Source organism: Bombus vosnesenskii, unplaced genomic scaffold (genome assembly GCF_011952255.1).
Source record: "Bombus vosnesenskii isolate JDL3184/JDL3185 unplaced genomic scaffold, Bvos_JDL3184-5_v1.1 scf7180000013266, whole genome shotgun sequence".
NCBI classification, from domain to species: domain Eukaryota; kingdom Metazoa; phylum Arthropoda; class Insecta; order Hymenoptera; family Apidae; genus Bombus; species Bombus vosnesenskii.
Window position 1 is genome coordinate 4,523,974 of NW_022882926.1, and position 17,724 is coordinate 4,541,697.

The 17,724-nt window shown below is 41.7% G+C and overlaps 2 protein-coding genes across 4 annotated transcripts in view; one reads left to right on the top strand and one right to left on the bottom strand.

Annotated features, from left to right (window-relative positions):
* LOC117243533 (disheveled-associated activator of morphogenesis 1) overlaps nt 1-13,190 on the bottom strand; it is a 43,497-nt gene extending 30,307 nt beyond the window's left edge. Inside the window, exon 1 of one of the 3 annotated variants that reach the window (XM_033511109.1) lies at nt 12,459-13,190. The gene's annotated coding sequence lies outside the window, so the exon portion shown is untranslated. Of the gene's footprint in view, nt 1-100; nt 124-1,929; nt 2,728-12,458 lie in introns of those variants that run through there. The other 2 variants (XM_033511108.1, XM_033511111.1) reach the window with 2 other exon arrangements.
* A 361-nt stretch (nt 13,191-13,551) lies between these two features.
* On the top strand, nt 13,552-17,714 carry LOC117230131 (kinesin-like protein KIF6). Its single transcript, XM_033487253.1, has 13 exons — nt 13,552-13,810; nt 13,870-13,988; nt 14,077-14,151; nt 14,234-14,276; nt 14,462-14,563; nt 14,638-14,759; nt 15,058-15,174; nt 15,230-15,361; nt 15,841-15,975; nt 16,138-16,234; nt 16,313-16,468; nt 16,543-16,765; nt 16,830-17,714. The coding sequence occupies exons 1-13, from the start codon at nt 13,745-13,747 to the stop codon at nt 17,579-17,581; spliced, it is 2,139 nt and encodes a 712-aa protein (XP_033343144.1). The 5' UTR covers nt 13,552-13,744; the 3' UTR covers nt 17,582-17,714.
* Nucleotides 17,715-17,724: the final 10 nt, after the last annotated feature.

A 17,724-nucleotide genomic window follows, 5' to 3' on the forward strand; every position in this document is an offset into this window, starting at 1 on the left:
CAAACTCACTAATGAGAACCAGTCTCGGCATGGTAAATCCATAGGGAAACAGAGAATCAGGGTCGACATTATAAATCTATTAAACATTCATTCATCTAACCTTGACTGTGTCGAGGTGGGAAAGTGGTTTAGACAGCTAGCAAACTTGTACTTTCCACATCGATTTCCTGAAACAAGAAAATGTGCTCCTAATAGAAGAAGCCCTCGACGGTGGCTCTCGATCAAGCGCGCGTAAATGTCGATAGACGTCACGGAAAAAGGGAAGAAATTACGACCGTTCAATTGCGTGAACGATGGAGGAAACGTATGACAGGTTTTTTCGACAAGCATACTCCATTGGCATTAATTGAAATCGAGATACTGATCAGCAAAGTATAATTGATTAATTAGTTAAAATTTTTTAAATTCAGCACCGAACGAAATGCGATTAGAGTATGTTATTCTCCAATTTATAATTCAAGATCTGATTATTGTTCTCCGTTTCGAAACGGAATTTTTTGGGAGATCGACCGAACCACCGCGTCAGTCATCTCCACATCACATAGGACCCTTCCAAGGACATAGTGCGCTGAAGACTTAATGGAAGAAGGAGCACGAGATTTTAAAAAAAACCACTATGAATCGTCTTACACAGATTCCACGCGAAACACACAGACTTCGGCAATAACTTTCAGACATACAGTTTTCCTCTATCGCAAACACTTACTCAATTATTATTTTTTATTTCTCTCTGCCGAACTTGAAACGAGTAGTAATTTTATTCAAATCGATGCACCATCCCGCAACATTTCCATTAAATTCCTGTGTCAAGATAAAATGTAGCAAACGTTGATGCTTTTTAAGCAAGGCCCGCATTTCTTCGTTCCGAAAGTTCATTTCGTAATAGCAAATCATGTGCCGGGACTGGCTAAATGACAAACGTTGTTCTAGTGATGGTTTTCGTAATATCCATGAGGGAAATACCATTGCAATGTATGGAAAAAGAAATCGGTTTGAAATCCCGAGATACCTTGCCGACGATCTATCAGCGGTCTTCGTTTCCTGCATCGTCGAAATCAATCTGATGTCCAGTCACTTTCATTTTCATGCCTGAACACGACCCGAAGAGAGATAGCGCAAGAACGTTAATTAACGCAACATCGCATCCCCGTCATCTTCCTGGTCCTTGAGTTACGTAAAAACAAGAAGTGACTTGCAATCGACGGCGACACCACACAAAACGGAATTCCGTGTTGCACGTGTATCACGTGTCCGCGCCAACTCGACAACGCGTCAACGATACTCGCCACATCGAGAGGATCTCTGGTGGTCTAGCGGAACGCTTCGAAATGGCTCGTCTAGTGGTGTATTGCATCTGACTTGCGGTATTTTCCGGTATGACAGCATCATGAAACTCGATGATGCTTGCTAGATACAGATCGGTGACTCGTACACTTCCGAAGAGATGTTACTATCGCTAATCATACGCGATTTATTTCAGTAGCTAATTGAACCGTTTAATTCAAAAGTGATATAGATAGAAAAAGTTAATTGCTAGATAATGAAAGGAGAAAGTAAAAATTCCGTAAGAGGCCGCGTGGGCGATTCTCACTTATTTTGTTAGCCACCGAGAAACTAATGAAGATACGCTTACGCAACTTCTGTACAACATAGAATGAAGCTGCGGTTCGAGCTGCGATGTTAAACCAAATAGGCAAAAAATTGACTTGTACCACTTTTGCATTAAGCAATTCAATTATTTCTACAATTTATATAACGATGTATAACGATATTCGCGCTTCCGGCTTGGACTCGAATCAAATTCATAATAATTTTTCGGATCGCGCCGATGAAAAAATGATCCACATCCTCCGGTCAATTGCCCGACTGCTCAACACGGATAAATTCGTCTATATTAAAAGATAGCCGACAAAGGGTGTTCACACTTACGAGTCAGCGGGAGTGGCGCTCGTGTGACGGCGCGTGCTGGTCGATCTCAGCAAACGACATCTTCTAACGTCGATTTCTATTGATCCTGTGCGGCTGATGCTTCCAATACATGTAGTTCACGCTCAAGCATTAAATGTCCTCTCGAAACGCGCTGGAGTGCGGTTCACTTTCAACGACATCCCTCTTTGACCAGATCTAAATAGGAACGGGGAACTGCCAGAATCTGTATACACAAGATCGATCCCTTCGTCTCGCAATATAATTCCCTCAATCGGAACGAGAGAAACGCGATCTTCTTTGCTACTCCACTCACTTGCACACACTATTGACAATCGATTGAACGGTATATCTTTAGTAATTACGTAAACGTTGGATCGTACGGATGATTCACGAAAATGCGCGTTCCGAGTTGGAAGATTCCACGAGGAAAGATCTCGCAATTCTCGGCAGACGCTGCTCGTCTACCACAACGGGCACGAGAGCGTCGACCACGTGGTGGAAGAAGCGAGGCTCGACACGACTCGAAGGAGTCTCCGGCGAATTCTGCGAAGTCTTTGTGTGCGTCTACAGGCACGTGTGTCTGCGTGAAAATGCGTGTTTCTCGCGTGTCACGTGGCCCTTAAGGCTGGCTCACAAGGGGCAGAAGCGTTGGAGACCGAAAGCCATTGTTGTCGTCGCGTTAGCATCGGACCTGGCTGCTACTGCCTACGCGAAAGAGTCGTCGATGGAGGGTAGTTTATGGCACGGCACCCCATAGGGGACTGGAGCCCTCGTACCATGGACCAAACATCTGCCCAAGTCCCCACCACTGGCTGCCCTACCGAACACCGCGTTTCGACCAGCCGGGTTATACCCTTCTTTTTTATGCTTTTTCCTTCGGTACGGCCCGAGTTTCTCGACGTTTTAGCCCACGCTTCTTAACCGCATGTTCGCTCGAAAATGGTAAACAGAGCGAGCGAGCAAGTGAGCGAACAGAGTACTTGCAACCGGGCGTGTGTACACGGTGCAATTTGCGTGGCGATGCGTACTAGCTAATGCTCGCGGGAAAGGAACGCCGAGGGCAGCGATGTCGAAGCGATTAGGGCGGTTCCAGAGATGCATAATGCATACGCGTTGATGCATGCCTTCTATGATCGATTTCATGGCATTGTTTTAAGCGGGTCGCGTGTTTGTAGAGCGCAGACTGCACCATCCGAAGATACGTCTCGATCCAATGCAAATATCATAGGATCGAATAATAATAACTATTGGCCCAGCAAGGAGAATTATATAAATTGTTCGATGAGTGTGAAGTTTATCCTGATGTGAATGAACAATTTCAAACATCGAGATCTTGCCGGAAATGCAATGCTAATTTAATGCGTCACCACACCCTATGTTCCAGCGGCGTTCATGCCCCATAGCAACACCGTAATTAGGATTGTTTCACGGTTTATTAAGAACGAGTCGGCCACGCTTTTGGGTGCGCCATTCCGTGCCAACACTCCGTTCGTCGATAACGCAAAGCGTTGCTTTCCGTGAACCTGTTCGCTCACTTGCAGCTATTTACGTTAAGTGTAATAAACATGTAATCTGCGTGCAATATTTTTTCATTAATTACCCACAAACCTTGAACCTTATTCGTGAACAACGTTTTCGTTCCAAATAACAAATACAACTCAGGAATCGCAATATTTCTCGAGTATCTCGATTCGTGTCCGTCTTTGATTACTCTTTCAGTGATCGGTACGCGCAGCGAAAGGAAACCAACCACTAGAGTCTATTACAACAGCGTGCACGCACGCAAACGTCGCCGCGTTAATTATATGCGAGCGGAGAAAGAAAGAGTACGTAACGCGTGCATAACGATTTTGCGCGACGATCGGCACGCCGATGACGCGCGATCTAGCTGCAAATTGCAGCTGGCCGCAGGAGGGTTGGCTCTACAATTGACAGCAATTGACGACAATTAGGGACAGGAACGATGACAGTCGTGATTTCGTCGATGAACGGGACGACGCGACGCGAAGCTGTGGAACGCCTTCGGATTTAATCCATGCCTCCGACACTTTCGCTTAACGAGACCGCGCGCACTTTAATGAAAAGTGTAACTGTATTCGAATCACAGTTTCACTCGATTCAAATTGTAACATATAAGCAGGATAAACGTTACAGCTAATTGTCTAACGTTTCGATTGTAGTTAAAAACGGACTGAATAACGATTCTCTAATCGTTTAAAAAGGAGAAATCCAATGAATAAACTCAAGTTTAAAAAATAATAACCATCGCAGAGTTGTAACAAAGAAAAGAGTTTAACGAGATAATTGCAGAACTTTTGAAACCTACGAATATTCGCGATCCATCTTTTACTGTAATTTCCACGAATGGCTCGCCGAGTCAAGAATGCTCTCCGTAACCTTTGATTTTGCTCGAAATTAAAGTATTTTTGAAAACCTGTTAAGGCATTTATGTCGATCCTTTTGCTAAAAACTGTCGTACTGACGTGGTCAAGTATAGATCATGGTTGCGGCACAATTATTTCTGTAACTTAGAAGAAGGAAAGAGAAAAAAAGCAGTGGCGTAGAGCCACTGATGGAATATCTTCATCGAATCGAGTTGTAACAAGGACATAATTTCGAACGAGACTGGACGAAGTAAGAGGCGAGACCACCGGTGTCCTTGATGCCAGTTTCTCCTAACAAGGGTTGCCGGTTGGTCTGCTGAAGTGGCTGCGCGACCAAATGAACATCCCATAAAGGGACGCGTTGAACCTTTCCGAGAAAGTCCAGTTGGGATTCCAGGGGAGGAAGAAAACCTTAGGGACGCGATATATGCGTGGCTCGATGAGGTAAAGAAGGGAGGACAGTTTTCAGGCAAGAGAAACGTCCAGCCACTTGAGACCCTCTGCATTTTCCTCTTTGAATTCGTAAGAAAGCTGAAAATTATACTAATTTATATTTAAATAATTATACAGTGCTGGGAGAATGGAAATTATTTTTTAATCTCGTTGTCTTTGCGTTTTTGCCTTTGTCATTGTTATTGCACTACTGATTACGAGTGGAACTCGAAACATCAAAACGTACTACATATTGATTTCTCATTCACGTGAGTCATTGTTTCGTCTCGAGAGATTTGCACACGTTCGTTTCACACCTTGGAGGGTGTTTGACGAAAAGATTAGCCGGTGCTCGTGTACCTTTCTCGTCTAGTTCACAATACAAAAAGTTGCAGTTCAAAATCCGAACAAAGATCTAGAACCATTGGACAAATTAAAATTCATCATAATTTCTCCTTTGCACTCCCGCCACTTCTACTAGCATTTTCACAATGGCTCTAGATTAAAAAAAGACCTGTTTGTAAATGGACAGCTGCATATATTTTTCGGTCTTTGTTCAGGGTGGTCGGAGCATGAATCAGGATTTTAATATCCAAGTTATGCGTCGACTTTAAACTCCTTATCGTCCCTTTCCACAATGACGTCATTGTCTCGGCTGGTTAAAGGCTGCGAGCTGCAGCGGCGTGTGCGCGACCGCGACTACAATATTTTGGCAGACGTCGTCATCCGGGCCTTCTGACTCACTGAAAAGAACACTCGACCCATTATGCACCGGTCCATCCTAAAGCCTCGTGCACACGACGGTGAAAAGTCACGTAAAAGCGGTGGCACGCGAGCACCAGACGCGATCGATAACTCGCATGAATGAATCACAAGACTATTACGTGCCGACCTTAACCTGGCTATATGGTTCTCATGGAATGCCGAGGAAATTCCTTTACACCTTGCCGTTGAAAGTATCATTTGTAACGATTTAATTACACGTGTAACTACCATCTTGAACAATTCGTGTGAAAACGATCGATAGAATCTTTCATAGTACCGAGGCACTGCAAATGTGGCTCAATGTCAAATAATCATTGGAGGTAACCCACTTCTATACACCCGCATCGGTCTGACCGTCGATAACATAAAAAGCGTCGTAAATCACACGAACAATTGCTCTAGTTACAACCCTATCCCATTTGTATGCCGTTGTAAATCATATTTGGTGAAGCGGTTGGTTTAACGCGATTGCATCGAGTTTGTTGAATATTCATCAACGAGGATAGAATTTCACGTCGTCTCCATGACAGTATAAGCGACGATAATAGAGTAATACAAAGGGATATCGAGTCGGTGCTGTGAAAGAACCTTAAAGGTATACGATATATTCACGTAGGGAGCTGACAGCTGTGCCCGATAGTCCACATGGCGCTCTTTGCTCTTGTCTGGATGCAGGACTATCGATTTTATCGTGTAGTTTCGCTAACGAATGGTTGGACGGACATTGATTAGAAGGCAGCAGTTTATCGCTCAATAGTTATTGACTCGTCCTGTTCCTTGCAGCTAGACTGGAACGTAAGAAGAGGAAGAAGCCTCATCCGTGCTCCGTATCCATAAGCGTTGATACTTCGATCGACCATGTCTTAACAAGTCATTTATACGCAGCTTGTCTTACGGATATTATGTATATCCGGAGTTATTATTCCATCTTCCTGTTAAGTAAAGTTGATCAAACGAAAGAATATAAAGTAAACGAAATTGTGTTTATGACTCGAGTAAAGTAAAGATCCTTAATTGAAACTTTAATGAAGCGTGCCTGATGCGTTTGCCGTTTTGCGATACACGGTCTGGCTAATGCATCAGAACGCAAGCAGAGCGTGACGAGCGCAAATCTACACGCTATACTTGTCTACTAATACGTCTGCTTCCTTGTCCAAGCCGGTAACCCAACGTGTATCTCTAACTCGCAAAGACGACGAGATTCAAGTGTTCCAGTCATATCGCAAGGTTACCGGGGGAGTAGAATCGTAATCTCAGAATGTACAATCGTTATAAATATATGGCGAAGCAGAATGTAATAATACAGAGGAGAATATTCTCTACCCTAAAATCCTCTTAAAGCTGCCTTAACGAATGAACGACTACGAGCTGCAGGCGCTTTAATTGGTGCTGCGATGATGAATGGCACAGTAGACCGAGCCCCTCGTGCGCCAGCTATCTCCAACCTTAAACGACGTATCATCCGGAAATTAGAACGAAACCAAGGTTTATCGGTCGCGAGCAAAATCTTTGAGTCCTAAAATTCGCTAGGTTAGGCTAGCTTACAATTTGTCTGAAGTCTTCTATATGTGGCGCGCTTCTTGCCGATTATTAATGATCATTCGACCGTTTAAATTAGAACGGGACGCGGATCGTTAATTAATGACCGCGACGATAGGTTTGTAGGATGTTCATGAAGCACCAATGCTTCTCTTCGGTAGATCAAAGAGAATCTAAAGTTTAATATAGCTTGTTCCTGTTTAGGATGGACTTAAAAGTGACAAAAATGAACAAATGAATATTCACGTACGAATTAAAATTCAGGCGCGACGTGAATATCCTGCGGAGCTTTTTCATCCTATTCCATGTGACGAACGTGTCTTTCCACATTGAATAAAAAAGTTATTTAATAACGAATTCTGTTCTAGTCGTAAATGTTGCGCAGTGGTATTAAAACGAAAAATATCTAGTGTCGAAAATATGCCTTCCGTTTTTGGAAACAAATATCGGAACTTTCACTGACCAGAACCACAGTTGCTTACGAATGATCCTACTGTTGCATGAGGCTATTGTTTCATCAACAATTGTTTCGTAATTGGTTGATGCGAACCGTGACAATACAGGTTGTTTCAGGTGTCTGCCGATTGTATTGACTTAATGAGAATATGACGAAAGTTTCCGATCTTGAGTTACAAATTAAGATACGTATTTCACCATGAATTGTATCGATTTTAGCAAAATTCATCAAACCAGACACACACGAAATACAGAAAATATACCTACAGTCAATGCGATATTTTACGAACATACTGTGTATATTTCGAAGCTATATTAACAATAAAGAAATTCCCAAGATGGCACACTTATGAGAGGAAACACGTGTTACGTGGTAGCTACTCTAAATATTTAGAAACCGTCTTTGCATAGGACGGTTCATGGATAACGTTTTGTTAGGTTGCCATGGGAAAACGTTTTCTTCTTCCACGTGCTGTTTTCTCTTCGTTTTTCATATTAATTTTCCTCGAGGCTCTGTTATTTTCAATATTTTGGAGAGAAAATAATGATATTACGTATCGAGCTATTATAGTTTTATTGGTCGCCCTTAAACTTGAGTCTAGATCTTGAGGATGACGTCAGAACCATAGGAAACGGATATTAGAACTCACGGCCTTGTTAATGGGGATACACACACGTACAGCAAGTTCCTTTGTTTCAAGTAACAGTATTCGCAGCTTCGTATCTAGCAGACTGCAGAACGTACAAAATTCAGAAACTCCTGCCGTTTTCGCCGCATGGAAGGTTCTCCAATTTCGGAAATCTAGCTAATCCGGAGGGTAAAGTACATGTAACGAGTGAAATTTTCATTCGAAAATGAACAGGTTTCGGCGAAGAGACACAGGTATGTCCGAAATGAATTCGCACGAAGGAGAAGGGAAATTGGGTCGCATTGGAGGACCGATTAAAAATAACAATAAATTTCGGCGTACAGCTGCATGCAGGATGCGGTGGCGGCGTTTCGAGATGGCAAAGCGCTCAATAACACGCCACGCTATTGCGGTAACGCGTGTATGTCCAATTCGATGTACAGTTAGGTATGCGTTTGATAGCACGTTCGACTGCGCGATCGTAAAGAACAGTAAAAATCGTAATAAGTGCGCTGTGGACCGTGTACTTCTCCTTCTCGTATCGCAACCGTAATTCTCTCCCTCTCACTCCATCTCTCTCTCTCTTTAGCTGGGCATCGGCTACCGTACGCTGTAAGTTGCATTAAATTCTCAACGAGAGAACGCAGCCTTCACTTCGGCCAAGGGAAAAAGGAAAATCGAAAGCCGGAAGATTCCTAACGATACCGGGACTTGTTTCTTCCCCGTCACTGGATACGTCCAACGATACGTGTCGTTATCTAATGCAACTTGCACAACACTGACAGAAACACCAGAGAAACAAGCGTGAGTTGGAAATGTTAAGCTTCCGTTGGTTGTGAGTTAATAAAACTTTTTGACTGATACGCCTTCTTTCAAACCTTTGATATAGGCGAACAAAATAGAAATCGTGTTTGATATCGAGCGTGTTTAATGACTGGAACTTTCTCTATGTACGCTCACGCAGCTAATCGATGATCGCGATTCGCGTAAATGTGTGTACATGTTAATTATTCTATAAAAGACCAGGTTTGCATAAATCGAATTGCCCGCAGAATCGTAACGAGAAAATTTCTCGCGCACCTGAATCATATCGATTATTTACAGCACTGATAAGACAAGCGAAGAGAAATGAAATATACTGAAAACTACTCGTTTACTGTGGGATTTATCTCGATTGCCAGATTAAATCAGTTTTGTCGCAATTAAAGATAAACGATAACCACCAATCGGAACGTTTGTTCCGCACGATTTCTTCCACGATATATATCCATAATTTTCCAAGATGATTGCATTATTTGTGTTGCGTGAAAATGATTGCGATAGGCATAGATTATGGACTTAATCATATATACAATATCGTCGTTGAAACTGCAATAAATTTTCGATTTGATCATCTTTCGATCGGTATCATACGATATAGGAAAGATCAAAAGGCGCGTGCTGAAATGTGTACGCACTGCTGGGACAATGGTGTCCTTCTAGACGTTGTCGATGGGCCGATACAATGGCAACGGGCACGAGCCTACGTGTACAACCCGTGTAGGTAGTCACTGACATTTTAAAATGTCAGCGGGCCCCCTCGTAATGCGCTGTTTATCATTTGGGTTACTTGTGAGTCGTCCATATAGCCGATACATATACCAACATTATGGAGATTCGTTATGGAGGTGCGATTAAAATTCGTGAGCTCATTGTTTCTCTTATCACTGTATGAAATAGTCATTCTGGCTGAGCGTTGCAAAAGCTTAGAAGAAAGTTCCTTTGCTACCTTTATATTTGCATAAAATGGGATTAGGAGCCAGATTTGTTTCAAATTTGTTATTTATCTCTTTGAACGAATTTTGAATACTTCGCGTAACATACTGCCTAAACTTACCTGGTAAGTTATTGAACAATGAAAATGTGAAAACGTTTGAAAGAATTTAACCTTATCGCGCAGCCAACGCGAGTTGTTAATCCTGAATAACTTGCAATTCTTCTTTGTAAGAATTCAAGATTAATAATGTCTGGCTTCTTAAATCCAAGGTAGGCAGTGATTTTTACGTCGCACAGGAATCACCGAATCGAATGAAAGCGCCAGTCGAATGCGTTCGTGGGACAAAACGCACAATGGAGATTCCTTGTACGCGTTAATGAAAATTGCTGCACAGTTGCAGAGAATGCGATTCGCGTCGTGTTGGTGTACATATATGTATATGTCGTATCTCTCACAATATCAGCAATGAAATAGAGTTTACCGTGTAATTTCATCGCTTAACCAATAACGAAAACTCCTTTCCAAACGGAAAGTGCGAAGAGACGGAGAAAGCGTGGACAAGAATTTCTTTATCTCGTCCACCTACTCGTCTCGTTCGGAGTTTTTATAGTAGTTGCGTCGCGTTGCGTAATCCCTTTCATTAACAATATATCGTTCATTGAACTCTGGGAGCGTTCGATGACTGCAACTGCAGCAACGTGTATCTATGCCATGTTTTTCAATTGGAGTAGAAGCGTATCTACCGTGCATGAAGCATTCCATAAATGACGTTGCGCTATAGCATTTAGAAGTTGACATAAATCAAGGGCTCGTAACAGGTACATATATAGTAACGCGAAAATTACTGGTGCTCGACTAACTCGAACGATTTCGATTGAAATAGTGGCCCACGGTCGTGGTCAATCCGCATAACTTTTACTCCGATGTTAATTGCGCGTGACGAATTAAATGAAACGAGATTTCAGCCGGAATAGAATAGCCTTCAAGGTGGTTCGCGGTCGCTTTTACTCACCGCTAATGAACGATCCATATTTTCCAACGTGTAACAAGATTCCGAGAAACATAAACACCTTTCCTATATTTTTCAAAGCGACGGCAATAAGAAGTGATAAAAAAAGCAGAAATTGGTCTATCGTGATCGCCTATCGTGATCACCGATCGTGAAAGACTCGGAACGATACCTCTCATACTCTCAACCGATTCTTATTAACGAGATTATACATCTATTCATTCGTTCTGATTGATGTAACGACTATAATCGTTGCTCGAATGTCGGTGTTGGTGTTGCTGAGCGTCGTTTAAATCGCCCTACTACTCTCCATCGGTTCGAGTTCTAAATTTACGACTTTCTCCAACTATGTAACGTGAACTCGAAGCATCGTTTCGATTTGTCTGTTCGCCAAAGACATTGGAATTTATATGCACGTGCTTCACACTCGATAAGATTAAGATAGCATTAACGTCCTCGTTAATCTACTCTAACGCTATTTAAAATTTCTTTCATTTTGGGACAATACGAGTTAATTATTGCAATAAGTACCTACTTTGCACGACTATAAAACGGAATGCTTCAAAACACGATGAAATGTCGATATATTCCATTGCAAAACGGTATAATTGTATATTACGTACATCCACGTCACGTGTGTCAATTCGTCTTCTTACAGTCGTTGACATAGATTCTTTGCTTCCTTCGTCATGTAACTTTTACAACTTGCCACGTTCGCCGATGTATTATGTATCTAAACGCGTCTCGCAAGACTTGTTACCGACACTTGTCAGGAGACGTCCGTTGAACTTCGCGAAGAGTAACATTCTCTAACGACCCTGATCCTGTATGCTTAAAAGTCCCCGTTGAGTCGCACCAACTGGACTGACACAATTGACGCGGTGAATAGGGAACGCGTAAATCTTCGTTACGTAATTCCAGTTATTCGGTTACCCGTATAGCTTCGCGAAACCAGGATAGAAAGAGTCCTTTCTACCGTTCATGCGTCCAAGCGTTTGACCCCGTGAATTCTATGTACCTCGTGCATACTATCCGTTGAAACTCGGTTGATCTTTGGTCGACCGCGATCCAGGACCGTAGAGAACTGCGATGTCTCTGATTTACACGGAGTAATAAGATGCAATGACTCGTACGTCTTTTCTGTTCTTCGAACAATCGTGATCGCACGATACATATATTGCATACATCATCGGACACCCGATTATATGCATAAATCTCTTTTTTTAAGACACGTACAATTATTTGATTTATAATATCGACACGATGACAGCATTCTCTTTCGCCGATATTTGTCCTTTGGTTATATTTAAATTAATTCAAGTATCCATCGATTTGAACATTGTCCAAAGTATTTATCGCCAACCGAACTACAACTGGAATTAAATCTATATTCGATTGTAGTTATGCAAAGAACAACTACTTGGTGAAAATGACTTCTTTAATATGATCATCGCATCATAGATTCTTTATCGCTACTTTATCCGTTCTTACAATTCTACTCCGAATTAGCGCAATATTTATAAGATCCAAAACTGTGTCATAAAATAGTGGAATCTTACCGAGTGTTTGGCGATCCCGAAACGTCAGGATCCGTTAGTCGCGTCGGGACACGCCGATCAATAGAAGAGCAAAAGGCACATGTCCCGGTAGCTTCTCACGCGGTGCTGCTCTCGAGCTTGGTGGTCATGTCGCCTGTAAATGTCGGATAATCGTTCCTCCAACGACTACCTCAGTATCGATAATCGACGATTAACCTCCCTCGTTTCTTCACCGATGCATCAACGTCTTCCTTGAACTTAGACGAATCTTTCTTAATAACAACTTTTCTCTCAACTCCGGAAGTTAATGAACAGTATCGTCGGGGATGATCGTAAAGTCGATCGACATCGATGATGCACGTTGAGCTCGGCGATACGGGGCAGATCGTGATCGAGCGGAAAATTCACCGATTCACTAGTCAGAGCTAGAAGTTTCCATGAAAGCGCGCGATGGGTGCGCTGCTGGTCGCCGGCGATGACGAACGATCAGACCGACGACGAGGTGCAAACAACGATTCGCATCGTGCGAAAATCGCCAAGTTCGTCGTTGTGACGTGAACTAGCGTGTAATCGCGTGAATAGCACAGGGATAACGACGTCGAACGAAACGACAGGGATGCGAGGAACAACGCGAAAGCCGAGAAAAGTCGGGACACTGGCCTGCCATCGGGTAGACCGACGACCCGGTGCGGCACTCTCAACGCGGCGACGCACTGCGCCGACGTCGCGACGACGACGACGTCGTCGCCTAGGCGACCACGCGACCTCTCGCTCTTCTCCTCTCTGATGGACGAAGAGGAAAAGGAGGAGGAGGAGGAGAAGGGTGTTTCGATCAATCGAACCGGTGCGACTACGTTGTTCGGCGAGATATCGATACGTCGAAAGGGAGGAAAAGACCAGGCTATGTTGCGTTGTCGGTCTATTTCTTTTTGTCGTGGAAACACAAGCTTTCTCGCAGGTCCGCCGCTACCTTTTTGCCGACGGATGGGCCGCTTTAACGTGCAAATGCTCGCCGCTTTTGTCGGTGTACTTGTCGCATTTTTATTGGTCTAGTTTCACGGCTCGATACCTCTTGACTATATCTGAAGCTTTTGGTAGCCTTGTACGTTTAGTTATTTAAATTGATTTAAATAAGAAACGCTGCACGTGTGAAAAAGTTTTTTACTATTTTCCACTTTCGAGAATTCAACAGTTTGTCACGTTTTACTTGTTTCTTTCCTGAATTGTAATACGTATCTATAGGTATTCGATAATCGATCACCTGTCATCGATTCATAGCCACAAAACTGCGAGGTTATACGAACGAGATGGTGAAAAATTCTATCAAAGTCTACGCCAGATTGAAACCAGAACAAAATCGGAAAAGCATAGTGGTAGATATCGCGATAACAAATTGAAATTGGTTTTATAAGATGCACGTTTTCTTCCAAAGAATTATCAAGTCTTGCATCGTCCCAAAGAAAATCTCGAGGAGGATTTCTTGGTTCTAGTCTCTCCAGTCCAAAGAATAAAAGATTATCCTGACAATCGTCCCGAGTCTTGGAATTTCTCGTGAGATATTACAAAAATAACATTTTGTCATTGTCGGTAATATGTCTAAAATCTGAAGTCTAAAAATTCAAACATCTGAAACTTTCAGCTTTTTCCGAATATTTGAGGAATCCGCAACGCAAGAAGACGTGTTCGAAAGTGTTGCACGATCCGTAGTTGAAAGGTAAAAGAATCGTATCATTTATTAATGAATTAGGGTGCATTCCTTGAATATTCACTTAACTATGCAATTTCTTTTATTAAAGTGCTCTCGATGGTTACAACGGTACCATTTTCGCCTACGGCCAGGTATACCGAACAATAAATCGATAGAATCGATAAAACGTGACTCGAGTAAAACATCTATTTTCTAAAATTAAGTCGTCTACCGTTGTCATACAATTTCAAACTCGTACCACATCCTCGAACGTTCTATCCATGAAACCTCGATCGAGGCGAGCCTCTGATATGATTTTAAGTCATGAATTTTGTAGACCGCCACTGGGAAAACGTACACGATAACCGGGAGTCTGGAGAACGAATGTCGTGGTATCATACCGAGAACTTTGCAATTCCTGTTCGACGCGATACAAAAGGTTGCGTTTGTTGGCTATCAGATGTTATATAGGTACGCGCAGAGAACCCTATACCGCCCTTAAATTTTATGCAGCGACCGGAAAACGTGTACTCCATCGAGGTGGCATATCTGGAGATTTACAATGAAACCGGCTATGACCTGATAGATCGGAAGCACCAACGAGACTTCGCGGTTACGAGATTGGAAGATTTACCGTAAGTCCGGGTGACGTAAATGGTGGCCTGTCGAGTAATGCGCGAACACGGATACGAGGGTATTTCGTAAAAACCAGGGGGCCCCCCTAAAGGGAAACAACCTGCTCGACCCGACCGATCAAACATGATTCCGACAAACTTCCAATATGGAGCAATCGTGCGCAAGGTGCAACCGTGTTATCTTTATATCTTCCTTGTCTTGCGCCACGTTACGGAGGATTCTCTTTTTGTTTTACAATTAAAAGTAAGGGAGAGTACTAAAATTTCTCATCTATTGGAAACTGTGCACGCGTTTCAGACGTATCAGCATTCGAGAAGACGAGGCCGGGAAATTACACTTGAAGAATTTGACATTTTATTGCGTTAAAAACTTGGAGGATGCATTCGAATTGCTTGTGCTAGGCGATCATAATCGGTAAAATAATCTCGTTATATTGTCGTATTGAAAAAAAGAATGTAGTTCTTCATAGGGTTACCGCCGATACACCGATGAATCCTCAGTCATCGAGATCGCATTGCATCTTTACCATCGTAGTTTCTACGAAGAAGTTCGGCGCTGAACAATACAAGCGAGCGAAAGTACATCTCGTCGACCTAGCAGGGTTCGTATGTTTTCCTCCGTCTTGTATCGACTGAAGGTACAAGGGTTAGAGATATTACGACAATTGATCAGCTCCTAATTGAAGACAACCATTAGAAAAATTCATTTCAGTAACAAATTTTTAATTGAGCATCCTAATTAAAAAAAAGAAAAGATTAGATAAAGAAGAAAAGAAAAGATAAATTGTGGGAAAGTGAACTGGTAAAGAGCACGATTAAACGCATATTTGCCGACTGGTGCGTAATTGTGTAATGATATCTTTAAATTCCTTTCACAAATTACATCTCTATTCCAACAATGTTGTGGAAGTGACATTTTTACGATTACGTACCAACATCTCAAATGCATTAAACGTTGTCCTACTTGTCAGCGATAATTTTTCCTACGCGCACCATCGTGTCGTGCTTTCTCATTGCCATCTGCGCCCATGCTGGCAAATTTTGTAACGGTAACCGATTTTTCAACGTGAGATCTCCGTAGGTCCGAACGTGTCTACAAATGCTCGATAACTGGCACCATTCTGACCGAGGCGAAGCACATTAACCTGAGCCTACATTACTTGGAACAAGTCATAGTGTGTCTGGGTCAGGAGAGCGCAGGTCACATTCCTTACAGGTGCTAAATTCACTCAGGGATTTATATCCGACAGTATAATTTTTCATCACTTAAATAATATGCGGATAGCGAATGAAACTTTATTGTACTCCTCTGACTTACCTTTTGTTTTTTATTAGAACCCTTGTTTAATCATGGAACTTTCGTTGTTTCCATTTTTAGGAATTCCTTATTGACGTCGATTTTGAGAGACAGCTTAGGTGGAAACTGCCTGACTACTATGTTAGCGACCATAAGCCTTTGCGCTTTTAATCTAGAGGTACGACACGATTTTTATTGCCTCATAATCATCAGCGCATTTGTTTAATTGGATATACTCTTATCTCGTAATTGTCAGGAAACAGTGTCAACGTGCAGGTTCGCTCAACGAGTAGCTCTCATTAGGAATGACTTAAAACTAAATTTGGAGACAGACATTCAGAGTGAAAATGCGTTACTGAGAGCGGAGAATGACAGACTTAAGCAACAAATCAAAGCCTTGACGAGGCAAACTGTTTAGTATCTTTATCAAAAATTCAATTTAGAGTGTAAATTAGGTTTCAATTAGTTTTGATATTTCAAATGTAGATATCTGAAGAGCTTACAGCTGCAGATAAAAAAAATCTCGACCATAAGATCGGAAGCTTTTTAGAATCAAATAAACAAGTCATTTGGGATTATAATCCTAAGAAAGTAGAATATTGTTTCGAAAGTTTCAAGCGAGCTTTCGAATTGAGCAAGGATCCAAAGTGTTACCTGAAGAAACTGGAATATTATAAGGATCTGGTTATTCAAAGAGACAAAGAAATTTGTATCCTATTATAATTTTATTAGTATTCCATTATTTATCAGAAAATTTCTTAACTTTTTAACAGCATTGTTGATCGATAGAATGAAAAGGGAAAGGAATCAACGATCGACACAATTAAATGATGATCGGTTTACAACTAATAATATCGAGAACGATAATCAAAAAATGATACAAAATTCCCTAAGTAATCGTACACCGTTGAAAAAACAAAAACGAAAACCTAAAATTAGTAATGAAACTAAACCTGATTGCAGTACTAATGTTTATGATAATGATCCGACATCGAGAAACAAGTCAATATCCATTGATACATTTATGCCAGAGTTATTGCCTTGCAATATCGTTAATTTAACTTTAAGTGATTTAACCGAGGATAAAGATCAAGCAATTGATCAGAGAACAGGTGATAAAACTGATGACACGAATCAACAGTCCTTACGCAAATCTGAAAGAGGGCAAAAAAACGTTAAGAAAAAACATAATCATAATAATCAGATAGAATCAAAAGTGAAACAGCAGAGTCCTGTTGAATTATCAAGTGCGAAAGCGAAAATTGTAACTCGGGAAGCTTCATTTGTAGAGGCAGATTATTCAGCTCCAATTTATCAAAAGTTTTTAAGCTTCAGTGCTAATAATCCAGAAACCCCTTTGATTCTACAGGAAAACAAAGCAGAAAGGGATGATTTCGAGCGAAAGTCTAATACGGAGGCAAAAGATAAACAATTTGAGGATTCATTGCCTTTGACAGGGGATCCGGAAATCGATGAAGAAATCATAGCGTTCTACAAAGCGAAACGATCTGGAGGTATTTACTAGTCAGTTTTTCAAGATGCTGTTTACAATATAAGAAGTCATAATAGAATATGCAAGAATGCAGTATTATTTATCGAATATGCTTATAATTGATACATACAACTAATTATAATGTAATACAGTTTTATAAACGATGAATATTAATT

Excerpts from the sequence above, each read along its gene's own strand:
- LOC117230131 (XM_033487253.1), top strand. The coding sequence starts at position 13,745 with ATGGTGAAAAATTCTATCAAAGTCTACGCCAGATTGAAACCAGAACAA. Across the intron at positions 14,564-14,637 it reads TGTTCGACGCGATACAAAAG|CGACCGGAAAACGTGTACTC; the intron begins GTTGCGTTTGTT and ends AATTTTATGCAG. Across the intron at positions 15,175-15,229 it reads GTGCTAGGCGATCATAATCG|GGTTACCGCCGATACACCGA; the intron begins GTAAAATAATCT and ends AGTTCTTCATAG.